The sequence below is a fragment of the Ylistrum balloti genome, unplaced genomic scaffold, assembly GCF_031769215.1.
Source record: "Ylistrum balloti isolate Yb309-2 unplaced genomic scaffold, AGI_CSIRO_Ybal_v1 Utg370100, whole genome shotgun sequence".
NCBI classification, from domain to species: Eukaryota; Metazoa; Mollusca; class Bivalvia; order Pectinida; family Pectinidae; genus Ylistrum; species Ylistrum balloti.
The window spans coordinates 499,639-517,340 of NW_026782127.1; the positions used below are offsets into that span (position 1 = coordinate 499,639).

At 32.6% G+C, this 17,702-nt stretch overlaps 1 protein-coding gene across 1 annotated transcript; it reads right to left on the bottom strand.

Annotated features, from left to right (window-relative positions):
• Nucleotides 1–2,082: 2,082 nt before the first annotated feature.
• LOC132550021 (uncharacterized) lies at nt 2,083–16,743 on the bottom strand. Its single transcript, XM_060214019.1, has 3 exons — nt 16,637–16,743; nt 11,911–12,129; nt 2,083–3,616 (listed from the first exon to the last, which is right to left on the bottom strand). Exons 1-3 carry the CDS (start codon nt 16,703–16,705, stop codon nt 2,390–2,392), a joined length of 1,515 nt encoding a protein of 504 aa, XP_060070002.1. The 5' UTR covers nt 16,706–16,743; the 3' UTR covers nt 2,083–2,389.
• Nucleotides 16,744–17,702: the final 959 nt, after the last annotated feature.

A 17,702-nucleotide genomic window follows, 5' to 3' on the forward strand; every position in this document is an offset into this window, starting at 1 on the left:
GTAAAGATGTACAATATTGTATAATTTATTAAACCTATATAAGAATAAATTCTGACAAAGTCATATCGATACATAAATCATATTCATACTTTCTTACACATTTGTGTAAGTGTGTGTGTGTGTGTGGGTGGGTGGGTGAAACAGAGCTTATGCATTTAGCGATATGGGCTCACTGGATAGAGACCAACCACTTTCATTTTCACATACAAACCAGGAAAGAACAACACTAACTATCACCATGTACAATTTCAAGATTAACTTTGGCCTATCAAATTATTCCCTTTTTTCATAAAAGACAATTAATACTGCTTTTGTCAGAATATCATAATATCCTAATAATTGAATATATACTGATCTATGTGAAATTCAAAATAAAACTCAAAGACGACAACACGAGAAATATCAACAGACCTTTTCAAACTAGCTTTATGTCTATGTAGATACATAACATTCGAATTCCATAGAACAGAATACATACATAGCAGCTGTACTAATACATTCTACGCATTTTAATTTCTTGTTCATATATCTTGAGAACTCGACATTTAAATAGTTAATTTTTTAACCTATGATTTTTAATATGTCGTTATATGTTTTAAAAACACAAAGTTTGATTTACAATTCAAAGAATAATAGTGAAATAAAGAAAGTAGTCGCTCGGGACAAAATATCATATAGGATGCCTAGAAGATTATATATTTGTAATAAAAATGAGATAAATATTACCGATAAATCTATTGCACCGCAGAGACGTCTTAACTTGCCCTGTTTACCCCTATTTTGTTCGTTTTTTTGTTTTTGTTTTTGTTTTTTATAAAATGTACATAAAATAATATATAATAATTGATGAGATTAGTTATGGTAACCATTTCATGTTCTTCACATTAATAGTTAATAAAGTATCTATGGTATATTTCTATGTATTTATTTAACATCTAGTAAAATTAAAGAGTGCCCGCAATGTATTCATACCGGTTTCGTGTTCGGAGCAACACTGAGATGTTAACCTTTTTTTTTTAACAAAATATAGGTCATTATTCTAGTATTCTTGTTTTATATATAAGCCGTTTTACAGCGAAACTAAACAAAAAACAGATCAGTTTGGTATTCATATGCATATAATTATCTGCATGATTTTAACAATTTTACGTTTGTCCCGTTATACTGGTTACGTAAAGTATCATTTTACTTCACATCTCGGTTCTTACGGAACAGTAATATTGCACATATAAACTAACCTATACAGTCTTTTGAACAGTCTTGTAAAAAACATTAAATGATTTGAAAAAGAATAACCACATGTTCCTAACTTGAATAATTCTATGGAGGAAAATATTGCAAAACTTACATAGTTCTTAATATCTACATCTAATATATCAACACAGATGATTTAACGATAAAAAATACTTGCCCTATAATAATTTGGAATATTTAATTCTGGAAATATACATAAAATACATAGCAATGATTAATCCTAGACTAGACTACGAATATAAAAAATGTAACGTACAAAAATCGTAAGGATAACATCTCTTATTTCCTACAGCAACTACAGTTAAGGTTATCAATAATCAACAAAATGCCCACATATATGTTAAAGACAATATCAACTTCTAATCGTTAACAAAATCGTTTCGGACATGAATCCAGTAATGTAGCTTTTCTTTTGAATTATTAACAAAAAACTATTATTTCGAGTCGACACTTGTAACGTATACGATATACCGTTTGTCGCCTTAAAAAGACCCAATTGTCATATGAATCTTTCCAAAACGAACTTATCTCTATCAGAAAAAAATATTTGAAAATATTTGATTTGTTTGTAATCAACGCTACACTTTCATAATAGAGAGACCATTTCTTTCAAAAGAGGAAAATAAGTAATATAACATTCCATTGCACAAATAATGCTTTTCTTCGGCTACTTCTGCATTTCTGAGTGAAAAACTAGACAACATAAAAAAATGAAAAAACGAAGGAAACTTATTTGATTTTTAACAACGTTAACTTTGTTAAACGGTTCAAAATAAGACAAAATGAGATTTTAAAATATATATTAAATAAGATATAGTTATACAGGAACGGGAAACAGACTTAGATCTCAAAATTAAACCGTGTTATTAATTAATAACATAACAAATAAAAATTTTAAAACAATACAGCCAATAGCCATGAAAACAAATAAAAATACTGACCACACTTTAAATAATTCCTCATAAATATTGAAAGATTGAATATTAATTTAAATATAACGTTTTTTTCATTGCCATCCACAAATATTTCATTAATGGTAGGATTTAACATCACGTTAAGTAAGGTGCGAACAGAGTGTTTTACCTTTAAAGGACAAATTCTGTTAAATTTATCACTCTTCAACATGACATTATCTTTAGAAATTAAAGTCATCCAGAATAGTAGGTAAAATGCTGTCATTCGGTACATCCGAGCTATCACTGCTGTGATCGTGTTTCTTCATTTCACGACCTTCGTCCGTGTTTGTGGAGGTGAAATTAACCATGGAAAAATTGGATGACGTCACAGGTAGATATGTGTCGGACATTTTCGGTTCAACGGATGTCAAGACTATCGGATACTGCTTATTAGAGATGTCTCCAGTAGCAAGCATAGAGGTAAGAGACTCTTGTATTTCGAATGATTCTGGATTCCAGGCTGAAACTGCAATGTTAGTTTGATGTATTTTTGGACTATCCACTTTTGGTACGATTTGACAAGGCGAATCTGTTCCTCTATTTTCTGGAATTGTATGGAGAATTTCGTCGTTTAGAAACATTGTCCGAAAATCGCCCCCAACAGTCATTTCTACCGAATCTTTTCTCTGTGGTACTGGTTTTTGAAGTACGTTATATTCTAAGGACCTTTTTCTCTGGTTGTACTCATACACAAAGTCTCTGCCTGTCTGTGATGTAAATATCGATCGATTAGCTGACGTCATCGGTGACGATATGGACGGCGCGTTTTGTGACGACACTGGATTTTGAACAGGATTATCCCGTTGCACCACATGGAAGGCGCCATGATCTGAATGTCTCCTCGTCAAATTAACATCGGGATTTCTGCCATGAGTGTCCATAATGTTAGCACTAAAACTCTCGACAGGAGATATTGCATCGAATTTTGGCAATCCTGGATGCAAAGCAAATGATGGTCTTTTACTAGTTAAAGAATGCATCGACGACCTTTGACCAGTAAATGACGACGTACTTGTTGCAGAGGGAGCTGTATTCCCAATTTGACTTCCTGGTATTACCAGAACCGGACTCTCTCTTCTCCAAGGACTGAACATATTCCCTCCGCTGGTATTACCGAGGGTTGGGATCATACTTCCGGAGATAGATACATTCTGATAGGCATTTATATCTACGGGATTAGTATAGGTACAGTCTCCGAATCCAGTGGCCCCTCGTGGTGATCCCTGATTGTTGTCTGGGGACCCATTGCTGTACGCTGATGATGTACTACTTCCCGGTGGAGAGTCCCGATCTTCCGAACTGGAACCGCTCCGCCTTTGTTCCCGTTTTTCCTTGCTCTCGGCTAGTTTTTCTACCAAATTTTCTGGTATCTTTCCGCTGTCCAGTTGAATGCACCACTGCTTACACTATGTAAAATGACAATATATTAAGTTAATTGTTCATTTCTTAAGAGATTCCATATTTTACTTCTTAAACTTCATATTGCTCTGTAATTTCAAGAGCTAAAGTTATTAGTGTATCAATAAAGAAAGATATCTTAGAATTGGCACAATATTTCAATTTTAGAGCATATTCAGAAACAAATTCTATGAAAACTTCAATAATGCGATTTTTTCAAACTATAAATAAATGATATTACATGTTTGTATAAGATAATTATACATCATGAACTTTCACCAAAACAAAGTAACTGTAAAATTTATTTCCATACCGTTTGAAAATCATCGCGTTTAAATGACTTGTCTATACTTCCATCTTAATCCTTGTCAATGTTTCATTTAAGAGAAAAAAATACAAGTATGGCCCCTTACCGAATTTACCATATGTAACATACATAGTTGTCAAGTTCCAGTGTACTTGACTGACTTTTTATTTTACCTCTGTGACGTATTTCCTCAATGGTCAAAAGTTTCCTGTCGTGTCAGTTTCCAGGTCTTCGTTTGTACTTATGTATGTATGACGTCAGTAGGGGATGTTTGTATATAAATTATCAAATGATTGCTCTCTTATTAAGATTGGTTAAAGTTATATACGTAAATAAACACAATATTGATTTACTTTGATAATACAAAGTCCATTAACGTTGTTCTAATATGATCTACTGTGCCGATTGTTGTCGGTTTACTTATAAGCTAAAGTTTTTTTTTATTAAATGTACATTTTACATCAGTAAACAACAACAACACAAAGCCAACAGAACCTTTTTCATTATTAGATTAAAATGTCATTTTCGCGGCGATATTTCTGATATCTTTATTAGTATGATTTCTGTGATGGAAATGTTAACCTATAAATTTATTTAAAGTGTGATTTCAGATATGAAATTCCAATATTACATAGGTTATTCAAAGACATTTTTATAAAAGGTATGTCACGACATAGGTCATAAAGGTGACACACGTTTTTCTGTTCCATCTCCAATCATATAGGTCCTCAAATTTATTATCTGTTTTCTTAGAAAACATTTTCATCATCCGAGGAAGTAAATTTTGTGTGTTGAATTCAATGCTTTAAATACCAACCTTCTAACTGTTTACAATACTTCAGGGAAATTTATACCAGTACGGACTGACACGGACGCAATATTCACACAAACAACATTTCGTTCTATGAACTGAATCTGCCTTGATAACGAAAGCAATAAATTCCTTCTTACATTTTAATTTCATTGTGTTATGAATAAGAAACAACCAACCAGGAAAAAAGTACTTTATTCAAAATAACTTTTTATGAACAGCAACCACGATAAACCTTCCCACCCAAAAATCGATTTGTACCAACATCAGATTTCAATGTTATTACACAAAGTATATTTTTTCGACGATTTTTGCTGGAACCAAGTGTATAATGATCATCACCTTCACTCAATACTCAATTAAAAATAACACTAAAACTATCTTTACAAAACAGTTTATTACGGAAGTGTCATATAGTACTAACAAGGCCTGGCAAGTAATATAATTATCGAAGGCGCGTTGTGCTTCCTTTTTGGCGGGAATTTAAGGCATGATTTTTTTCTTCGTCCAACTCCTCTTTGTGTTTTATCAATTACGAGCGATAAACCTGTTGTTATTGTTCATTAACCGTTAAGGTACATTATGTAAGTGTGACGTAGTTTTTAATCTTCGAAATCAATGAAGACAAAGTTAGGCATTTACCTGTAAACATTATGTATAATTTCTGTGTTTCAGACGTTCTTCAGAGTTCGTTGTTCTTCGAAACCATCTCTTCTTTGAGTTTAGGTTCCAATGAATACCTTATAAGAAAACATCTCCAAATGATCTCACAAGGAAATCACGATTGTTTGTTTCATTCTATTTCTTCACTTAAGAATAAAATATTATGGACGAAATGTGTGTTTAAATTGAGTCACAATCTGAATCCCCTAAGATTCTACATGTTGAATGGTACAACGTTAAGCAAATTTGAGCCAATCAGTGATTAATTACTTCCTCGTGGATAACATCCTACTACCCACAAGAGAGAATATACTTTAGTGAATGACCTTTTTTCACCTTAGTACAAACCGAACACAAAACTACCCTTTTCTATTATAATTTGATTGTGTAGACGTCCCCTCCCGAGGTTAAAGCAAACGTAGGCGATCTATGTGTCATCAGCTTTCTCTACTTGATTCATAACGGGGATTGAAGAACCGGAACATATTTTCCCGGTGGGAGCGTGCGCATCGTTTACATTTCCAATAGCATTATCACTTTCAGTATTTATCTTTAATAGATGTCTTCTATAACTGTTGTACCATCCAAAAATCTCTTTATACTTGTATATCAATAATTAACATCAACTAATTTGAAATGTTTAAGTAATTATGTACTTTAACTCAGGTGAGGGACGTTTGCTGCTTGTCTTTTGCCCTTTTTCACACGTTTATTTTATCCGAGTGAACTTTCTGTTCCTATCTCCCATCAGTTTATCGATTTCGAGACAGAACTATTGTTGTGCTATTTGATGTTATCATGAAAACACAATAATACACTTACGCCATTACACTAAATTAGTAATGGAAGATAAAATTTTAAAAAGTCAGGAAAATTAATTAAAGTTCATATGATGTAGAGTCTACCTCACCTAAGCAGTAAATCACTTCCGTGTCTTTTGATTAAATTCTGAATCACACTTTAAATCCCAATCTGTCGAAAGTTTCATGATATGTTAATTTCTTACAAATACTTTGGTAATCAAATCGTGTTCTTGTCTTAAGAAAAAAGAATACACTTCTAGATGTAAGATCTATTCGTACTGAGGTGATTTCTTCCTGGAAAGTTTTGCCATTAAAGAAATCGTATCAGACTGGGAATGTTCAGCAACTTCACATGCGTCAGGCAATCACGCCTTCCTGCAACTTTAATCTTAACATAAATACCTACGGTAAAAGCGTGAAAGAAACATACGTTTATCTAGACCATCACTTCCCGTATTTCATCGATAGATTTTTTTTTTTCATTTTACAAAAATAATCGTTATTTACATCTTAGAATTGTGAAACATTACCAAATTTGGATTATCAAGAATCTAAATAATGTTTGTTATCAAAGGATAAGCACTTTCAGAATGTAGTTGATTGTCCTTTCAAAAATGTCAACGTCCTCTGGAAATTTATCAAACTTTCCAAAATCTCCACAAAGCGGAGTCTTTGTCATCGTGTGATGAAGGGCCGATTTTATTTCCATATATGGTAAACTCGTTTCAGCTGGTACCTGATACTTACTATTCTATGTTCCATTTATGTAATATCATTTTTTATCATTTCACGTGCTATACAGAAACAGCAAAGTCCGGTTCCCAATGTTTTGGTTGCCACGCATCTGTATGTATATTTTTTCTGATGTCGAACGATTTATTGTTACAACTACGACCCACAACTGAACGAAACAAATGGCACTTTTCAAATACATGAACGGATTTTTTCTTGTCTTATCTTGTATGTTAAATATGACGTATGGAGTTAATTTAAATGGCCTACACACGCTGCCTGGCACGCTAACATTAACACCGTTTATCAATGTTTAAAATGCTGCGGTTTACCACAGTCATCTGCCGTACTATATGATTTTGTAGTAGTTACCTCTGTATTAAACACTTCCGCTGTTATGTAACAGTCAAGTACGTGTTTTTTGTAGGACACTATTCATTATATTGCTTCTCTTGATAACGTTTGTTGAAGATGTTCTGATAATGTTTTTCTACCACACAGCCATGTACTTGTCCTTGCCAAAATATCAGGTTAACTAAACACCACCACCCCCTTCCCATCCCCTCCTCTCCTCCTCATTTTCTATATAAATGTGGACATAAATGTTATTATTGCATTATGAAATATGGTAAATTAATGGAGAGTAAATATTTTGTGAAGTCAAGATGCTTAATTTCATACGCCGCAAAAAATAACAACCCACGTATTTACCTTTTATATCTAATAAAAAAGTCGCATTCAAGTCCATAAGCATCTGTAATCTATCTAGTGTTTTGTGGCCGTTATGATTTCTCGCGTACAGTTTCTGTTTTGTTCTAAATTCAGTGTATACCGGACGCAGCATTAACAGTCAGGCGCTATTCTTTTGTGTATCTTTTGGTATGCATTGTTATTAGGTCGGGTTTCGTCTTCTCTTCAAAATCAGACATCCGGGCAATTTAACCGCTAAATAAAGACATTTAACACTTAAATCTTCAACAAGTCTGATGTTTGGAAGAGAGGAAACCTTGTCTGGTACACGAAGGTCACGTCGTCAATCACTCGTATAAATATATGCAAATGATAAATACAATGTAGTGATTCATGATACAAGACATTAATAAATATATCACTTCATATCAATTAAATTCAGTGCACATTTTCACAAAAACCGATGTCTGCTAGTCTTTCCGAATATTATTATCATTTCCAGCGTCATTTTATAAATCAAATTTTGTTTTAAATGACGCCAATTGGATTTGTTTTCGCTTTCTATGTTAATTAACCTAGAAACATATTCGTAAATATTTTGATAATATCTAGCTAATAAGGGCGATTAATTCAAATCAAATTATAGCTCACGTCATTTCTAAAACATTTTTTTTCTGAACATTCAGATTGATACATATTTGTGATCCAACACTGATTTCTCTTTAATATACCTGCAAACATTTTCAGTTCATTTTGATAAAGGTTTGTCACGAAGTTTCATTTCAAATGGATCGGTTGTCTGTTATGATTAGAGAAAAAGGAATTAAAATAGTTCTATTCCTCTACACGCCAAACAACAACTTATCGCTGTTGTATAACTCCTCTCTATTGTACATGTACCTTATTCTAAATTCGTTCGAAAATGTGCTGGGTTTTTTTCTATCGGTTGAAATTTTACGCTTCTCTGAACATCGTCCGTCCTGTTTCTGCTGGCGAAGATTTAGTATTAATCAAGGGCATTTATTTACCTTCGGATGAGTTATAAAAAATACGAGTGGGTATGGACACCTGTGATACCGCAACCCGTAGGGGCTTGACATACACGTGCGAGTAGTATTACTACGATCTCTTGTGTGTAAAAGGTTGGCCAAAACATGTTAGTGTACTCAAGTGACCTGATTTGCGGGGGTGGCTGTGTTATCGCGGGTGCACTTGCCTGCCTGGGATCGAAGTCCTTGTTTGAGTAGGGTATTTTTTTTCTTTACTATCCGATATGTGATTCAAATGTAATCAATTTTGTTAGGATTGACTACCCTAATACTGTATACATATATATATAAGAAGACGGCAGTGTCAGGTATGTGGGCGTAGCGTTATAAATTGTTTCCTTATTAATACAATGGGGGTTGTAGGTGTGATTTGCAGTTGTGTTGATGATTAGGAAGGTTTTTCAATCATCCATTTATTTTTTCCACTTTTGACAACAAATATTTTAGATATGTGGAGGTTGGGTTATATGTTTCACCTTTTTTCTAATCGCCAATGATTCAAATTGTTTTAGGTGCAGTTAAATTGCAGGAAACAGGAAAAAATACTTTTTTTGAGTTTTTCATAATTTGGATTTCGACAATGAAACCAGCATTTTTCATAAAACTCAGAAAGGCCCAGGAATTTCTAATATTGATGTAATAAGCTGTAATTGATTGTTAGGTTCCACTAACATTAAAAATTCTATCATTCAATCTACAAAATGAATCTTTCATATTCCTACAACAATATGTATAATTTTTCTAGGCCCTCTTTGTTGTTTTTATATCATCTCTTACAAGTGAATTATTATTGCGATTCTTTTCTATTTTTTTTTTCCTTCCTTTATGTAAAATGCTTATCAATCACATTTTTTTTCATTGTATAGAAATAACTAAATCCTCTAGTGTCCTTTATACAATCAAATTTGTTAAATTTTGTAGAAGTGCAGTTTTAACATGTTTTCAATCACCGGAGATTTTTTCTCATTTATTACTGACTTGATTTGGACCCATAGCGAGGAGAGTCTATGGTGCAGCTAAATATGTCATTCAGTATACATGTTTTTGTGTAAATATTTTAATGTATGGAAATACTTCAGAAATACAAAACAATCCGCAGCATATATGTACCTCTCTTCTGTGCTACACTATGTATACTGGCCTCTATTATCTCCTTTATCTCTTATCAATTCTTTCTAAATGTGTCAGAAAGTCTTCTTAGACTTTGCTATCTGTTGACCAGACTTTTGATAGGGTAAGATGTTAAGTAGACAGTCTGACTAGCTTGGCTCTGTTGCCAGATTGTATTTTAGATTAACCATTGAATCGGCTATAATTTACTGATCAAAATGCGAGACCTTAAATATTAAATAACTTTGTTAACCAAAAAGTTGTTTTCATATAATCTCTTCATTTTTTTCTTATTTACAATGTATTAAGAAAGATGTGTTAAACACTTTTCAGTATGCATGGTCTTGTTTCATTGCTATATATCTTGAATCTTAAGATTTACAACTTGACATTATTATCATGATTCAAATGTTTGGTGTCATTGATGAAGGAGAGTGTACGTACTTTCATGAAATCATTCTCATACTCGAGCATGAAATCTGGGCTCAACCAAACTTTATCTAAACTTCAATAATGAAATAACAGTTTCAAAGAAAAAATTAACATTGAAAATAATACCTCATTGTAAGTCTTTCAGAAATTTCTTGAAATCATTGAAAAAATACTAATCCCATTACCAGTGTTATCACCAAATATCTTTGAGTCTGAGCACAAAATACTTATTTGAGCTTGAGTAAGGATCCATGAATAAGGGCCCTGGCCCCACTTGTATAAAACATCTCAACTTGAGATTTTCTCAAGTCGAGATTTTCCTCAGCTGATATCTCCGCAAAAATGGCTTGTATAAAATTTTCTCAAGGAACAGGAGGAAGGCATCGGCTAGAATGTCCTGAAATTCCTTGAGGAATTTTCATACAAGATATTTTCAAGGAGATATTAGCTGAGGAAAATCTCGACTTGAGGAAATCTCAAGTTGAGATGTTTTATACAAGTGGGGTCTTTTTGCATTTGAGGCTGTCCACCAAGTCTTTCCTTTGTATTTTGTTCTTGTTGTATTGATTTTACTACCAAATTTTTATTTCATCGTTTGGTGTTCACTAGTTGTAATTTCTTTCTGTTTTTTTTTCATTGGTGTGTAAAATAAATCATTTTTACTGATATTTTACATGATGAGATTATCCATGAATATCAGAAAAAGGAATGCACTTTAAACACCAGTAATCAACAAAAGGGAAAACTTATTTCTTGTATTTACATTTTGACACTTATTTTTTTTATTGACACTGTTTTAAAAGAATGTAAAATTGTCCTTCATTAGATGTTAGGCACACTGAAGGAACAACCTAACAACAGATAGAATAGCATAACAGCTCACTCCCATTTCCAGGAAAGGTTGTCAGACCTATGTTTAAGGAAGTGTTAACATCAGTTTTGTTGGTGTTGCCAAATATATTCACTTACATAAAGACTCTTTATATATGTTTTGTTGTTCTAATAATTATTTTGTGAGTCTATTTTAGTTGGACTTTAAACAAAACATCAAATATAATGTTCAATTTGATTGAACCCAATTTAGACTTTTTTCCATCAGATCAACTAAGGATTAAAAAGAAATCTTTCCTTCAAAATTTTTCAATCGAGGAAGCAAAAATGAAGGCAGAGGAGTCGAAAAAACAATACTGCTAAATATACCTGTGTTTTATCTATATTTTAAAGAAATTAACATTAAAACAAAACATTCATTTTTTGAATGGCAATTAACTACAAAAATAAGAAATGTCTGTAATTTTCTTTGATAAAATTTGAATTATTTTAAAAGAATTGAAGAATATTATATTTGATATGATGTGCATATATGTATGATAATTTTGTCCGCATGAAGTGTGATATATCAAATGTAAAGCAGCAGAACTCCAATAAGGTTGACACAATCTCTCCCCTGTGTATTCAATCACTTCAATTTTGTGAAAACTATATATTGAAGAGATGTTTTTTGTCTAAACGTTTGTGATTAATAGTGAGAAGTTATTTCCATGGAAAAGGTTTAAGCTTGTTACACGCAGCTCCTTGTAGCTCCTTGAGGTTGTCGGTATCTTATCTCTTCTTTGCTTGATCCTACAGCTTGTTGTCCAGTCAGCATCAGGTATTATAACCAGTTAAATACTTTTAACCTGAAATTCCAAAATTATTTACTCACCAATTCAAGTTCATCTCGGAGTCTGAAAATAGCTTGTTCCCTACTGCTCACTAAATCTTCAAGATATTGGTAACGTAATTTCTTCCTGGCCCGACATTCCCTGGCACTCTGTCGACTGCGTTCCAGCTTTGCCTTCACATCAACCTTTGCAGGTCTTCTCCCTGGGCGACGACCAGATCTCCGCCCTGATCTATCACCTGACATCTTGCTTTCCTCTTCCTGTTAAAGGGAAAAAAAATTGTGAATAATTCACACAATATTAACACCAGGGTCCTTATTAAACCTCTTCACTACAATATAATACTTTTTACCAGTATTTGATTTTCACTATAATGTCGGAAGGATTATATGATTATATATCTTAGTTTATAATTTTCAAAGGCAAAAACATAACAATGGCTAATATTAGGTGTTCTGGTCTTGACTCCAAATGTGGTCTTATAAGACCTGAACATGAGTACTAAATTATTGTTTTTCCTAAGCTTAATGTAAAATAAAAAATTCTGAACAAAAAAAAAAAGAACTGACAAAATTTTTAACTACACCAAGACCTGCAAGAGTATTACAGTGCTGATTCCTGGAATTGGACCCAAGATGGCTAGGTGACAGGCAAGTGCGTTACCACAGCGCCATCCACCCACCCTAATGATTTGAAAAAATGTGTTGAGATTTGTAAGGACTATTAGGGAAGTGGGTGGGAGGACCTTATCCTGACTGCTACTCGAAATCTAAGAAAAAAAACCTTAAATGTATTTTATAGAACTAATATTAGGTGTTTAAATGTCCAACCATAATACCCATGTATGTAGGTTATCCAAATACTCAGGTGCCTGTGACCAGTGACTCCACAAAAATAAAATTTGTGCTGACAATAAATTACTTACATTTAAAATAATTAAAGTTTTACCTAAAAAAGTGAACAAAACTGAAATGAAGTTATTTCATAATGTATAATATGTAAAAATATGTTGGTTTTTTCCCTCAATATATTAAAACCATTATTTCTGAAAAAAATCCTTACCTCCTACATATTTTCCCCAAAAAACATCATTCTTCATGTATAATGACAAAATGTCTAACCAAACTTACATCCAAGCAACTTCAGTTTACAGACAGAATCAACATTTACAAATGCCTCATCTTTATATTTGCTTTGGTTTATAGTGTTAGGTGAGGCCTATATATAGCTGACATTTCTTAGAAGCAAAATGAAAGTTAGTCTTCTGTTTTTCCATGATTGAAGCTGAAATAACAGATAATGCAGACTTGCTAATGATCTGAAACTGTGTCTTGAAAAATGCATTAATATATGTATATATTTTTCACTTTGTTATCTTTGTTAATTAAACGTGGCTGAGATGTTTTCATCATTCACATAAATCATTATAAGAATAGTTTGACACACCCTTTTGTTCCTGGATAAACATGTGTTTCCACAACTTCGACAAAGTTCTTTCAGATTCTGTGAAAACCAGTTATCATGCTTTATCAGCTGCCACCATTAAACTACTGTATATATGTTTTTGCACATGACCAAGTTCTCAGAGAGTTATCTTAGAACTTCATTCAGAAAGAAAAGGGAGATAATCATCAAGATATATATGAATAGAATTTGCCAATAATCAAACCCGAGCAAGGATTTAAGGTCTAAGTTTACGTCTGCAAATCAAGTTTCCTAAAAATTTTATCATTCCTTCATAAGGTAATGCACAGAAAGATTTCCCAAGGTGTGATCAAAGAAATCTGTCAATTAGGTCACAGTGGCTTCATCAAATATGTGCAGAATTCCCCGTTAATCAAGCAGGATCCGGACAGACGGAAGGACAGACAGACAGAAAGACGAAACCTTGTTGATGATTTACTCCAACATCAACTGTTTTGTATTAAAACTTCGAATTTAATGATTTTTATATGAAATGTTCCAACTATCCAAACAAGGTATGCTTTAAGAACAAGTAAACAGAATTAGCTGGAAATACAATATCTATATTACAAACATATCCATCTTAATTGATTCATACTAGGTATCACAACTTATCAATCTGCTTTCTGTGTGTCCCACATCTAAAGTACTTGTATCAAATGTGTACAAATACTTACTGATCAGCCATAGCGTGACATAAATAAACTTGATCTCCAATTATCTATTTCCTTGTAAAATAATTCAAATCTTACCAAAAATATATTGTCATTGTCTATGGTAACTTTTTCGTGTCACATTTACTAAAGCTTATACTATTTCTTTGGTAATAATTTTATGATATAGGAGCCAACACATGATCTCCAACTCAAACAGGGCAGTGGGCTTATTACAAGAAAAATCAGACGCTAAATAAGCAATGTTTTGTTTGACATTCTTAACAACTAAATAACACTGTTGACTATATTTATTTAAAGGTTAAACATTGTTAAATATCTCCCTGTGATTAACCAAGAGTCAAGAGGTGGGCTTATTACAAGACAATGAAATAAAATCTAATGGCAATTCTCATTAAGAGCAATAAATATGGGTGTGCTTATTACCTGGCATGGGCTTATTACAGGATAAAATATCAAGTTTACTAGAGTTGTGCAATCTAAGTGTATTCACAATGAAGGAAAATACTACCTAACGTAGCATTTACCATTAATGGAGTTTGAAATTCAAATCATAATTCATCATAATTTATTCTAAATATCAGAAATGATTACTTTCAAAATTTCTTACAACTCGAAGAATAATATAAATATGACATTTTACCACCATAATAGGATAACCATGTGATACCTAATAAAGTAATTGTATAAAGATGGCCTTTGACCTCAAAACATTAAGCTAATTATGTTCATTGTTTCATTGATTATAAATATTATAAATAAATAAATGCTTAAATACCTTGAATGAAACTAACTTTGGCATGACCCAGTTCTGCTGTCATCCTTATTCAATCAAACCATGTTTCAAACTTATTGTTAAGTAGAACAAAAAATCATTTATATATATTGATAATTTTTTATAGCTTTGGAAATTATAAATAACTATATAATGATTCATATATACTTTACTGACCTTATGTTGACAGTACAAAATATATAAAAATGGTTTTATTTAGCCAATTAACTGCCTACACAAAGTCACAGGGTACAAGGAGTACATCCTCATGGCTATTTTCCAGGTAAATACATATGTGGGGATCAATTTAACACAGATACATAGGTCAACATCTACAATTACCGTGGTACTTCAACTTCCTGCAATGTGTGACACATATTCCCCAAATTACTTAGATCAAGAGATCAGTGTCCAATCAAATTTAGAGAAAAATTTAAGTTTTATGGTCATTGGGTAAAACTGATAATTAGGGATAGCAACGCCAATCAATCATTAAATCTTAAAAAGCAAATGTTGAAAGATTTGAAAAAATAACATTATTTGATAATTAATATTAACATATTCATTAAAAAAATTTTTTTTTCTATTTTTTATATATATTTCATATTGCTGTCTTCCAGTATATAGACTTTAAGAATAACTGTAGGTGGATCTAATTAACTTCAAAGGTTTGAGAAAAAGTAGTAAATGAGATTGTATAATAGGATGAGAGGAGACAAAATGTCTGTTGGTAAATATGTGGGTATAGATTTATTAAAAAAAAAAGTCAAAAACTGAGAATGAATTTCAAGGGAAAGCTTAATAGTCTAAACACAAATATACACACTCAAAATAGTCTAAACACAAATATACACACTCAAAATAGTCTAAACACAAATACACACACTCAAAACTATCAATACCATTTAAGTGTGATGGGTGGTCTTCATCTTTTAACAAAATTTCTCATATATGAGGGGAATGTTAGAAGCAGGAATTAAATTTGCAGTGTAAATCATTGATTTAAGCAGGTGTCTATCATCTTACAAGTACTGGTTACAACAGGTGTCCATTCTAACAGGTATAAGATAATGACAGGTGCCCAGGATAACAGGTATTGATTGTGGCAGGTGTCCATTTTATCAGGTATCGATTATTACATGTGTCAATTTCAACAGCTTTCATTTTAAATACGGGTGTCCACTTTTATAAAGACATTAATAACATCAGGTGAAGATCTGAGGTGCATGACAAGATGCTCCGTGGCAGTTAGTGTTTCTAAGGAAGCTGAGAAACGAATTGGTATGTACCGACATGGTTGTGTAACTACTAAAAGTGATCCCTCCTTAAAATAACACTGACCCAATAAACAAACAACCATGTTATACATCTATTCAATTTGAATACAATGTACTACTGATGTGTACGTACGGTCAATTAGTGTGGTTTTAACCTCCTATGTTAATATATTTAAGTGCACCACAGTTCACAGGATACCAGCTGAATGTACAAATTAATGAGTAGCTGACTACCGTCTGTAGAGGAACGTACATACTATGTAGTCCTAGTACTATTAATAGTAACAGTCGTTATTCTTACGTAAACAAACCATACAAAATGGATAATTCGAAAGTACTTCTGTACATGTCAGTCGAGTTGAATGGGTACTGATCAATCGATGTGGGAACTTAATCCAAAAATATATGTGGTTAATCATGGTTAGGAATGATCCCAAGAAACAGACACAAGTGGAAATGTTTCCTAGAACCCCAACACCCTTCACATCTAAACTGACGGATCAGCTGTTTACTAGAAAAGCTTCCTGTCCTGGTTTTCACCTAACAAAATAATCTGGTTATTCCAATTCAAGCTTACCTTCTCTTTCTGATCAGCAGTCGAATTTGACAAGTCTTCCTTAAAATCGCTTTTGTTTTCACCAGTCATCCGATTTCGTTGTGACTACGAAAAACAGCCATTTTGTCTAACAACTATTTGTGCAATTCACGAACTCAACTGTGTATTCGACAGTGTGCCGAAGCCATACAAAAACAACATCACTGATTGGTTGATTATGAGTCACAATCTATTTTTAGAGGGAGACACACTGGAATATTCCCTGTGATGACGCACATTATATACGTGGTTGAGTAGTAGTAAACAACAAGGCAAGGTCACATGTTTGAAGACAGATCGCCTCATAGAAACCAGGTCAAATTGTTACCGATGTGTTTTCATTGTCTGACAGCGTGATTCATAGAATTTGTGAATAATTCGGATTATCTGTGTGATTCAGTTTGGGGGATCGTTATGCAACAATGTTGTTCAGTACATCAGATAAGCGAATATCTAGAACGAGGTTGTATAACCAGGAAAAATGGCCCAGATAGGACCATATGATGGGGCATAGTTAATGAATCCGTGTTATATGTAATATGTATTAAATTTTGACTCCGTGGTTTAAGAGTAATTCTAGGTTTCGCTTATTTTTTAGAAATAAGATTTATATGATAAATAGAATCTCAAACTCGTGTCTTCCGTAAAATATCGAAATGATTTAAAATTTTACTTGCAAACAGGCTCCTGAAAAATCAAAGCATTAAACTCGTTTATTAAATTTCATCAAGATCAATATTTAGATATATCATGAAGTCCGTGTTTATATAATGTACACACAATACCTAATATTTAACGAATTTATTGGTGTCATGACACTCCAATCTATGAAATGTTCGTGTTAATTAGTGCAGAATTAAAGGCCTAACGAATCTTAGATATTTTAATCACGTTTTCCTCCTCACTTATTTCGTTGAAATCACACATTTTATTGCATTCTCACGTTCTATTGAACTTTAATTTGATAGAACTTCTTTTTAACAAGATACAATTTTGAATGTGTCATATAAATATAGTGTTTGAAGTTTGATGCTATATTTAGTTATTG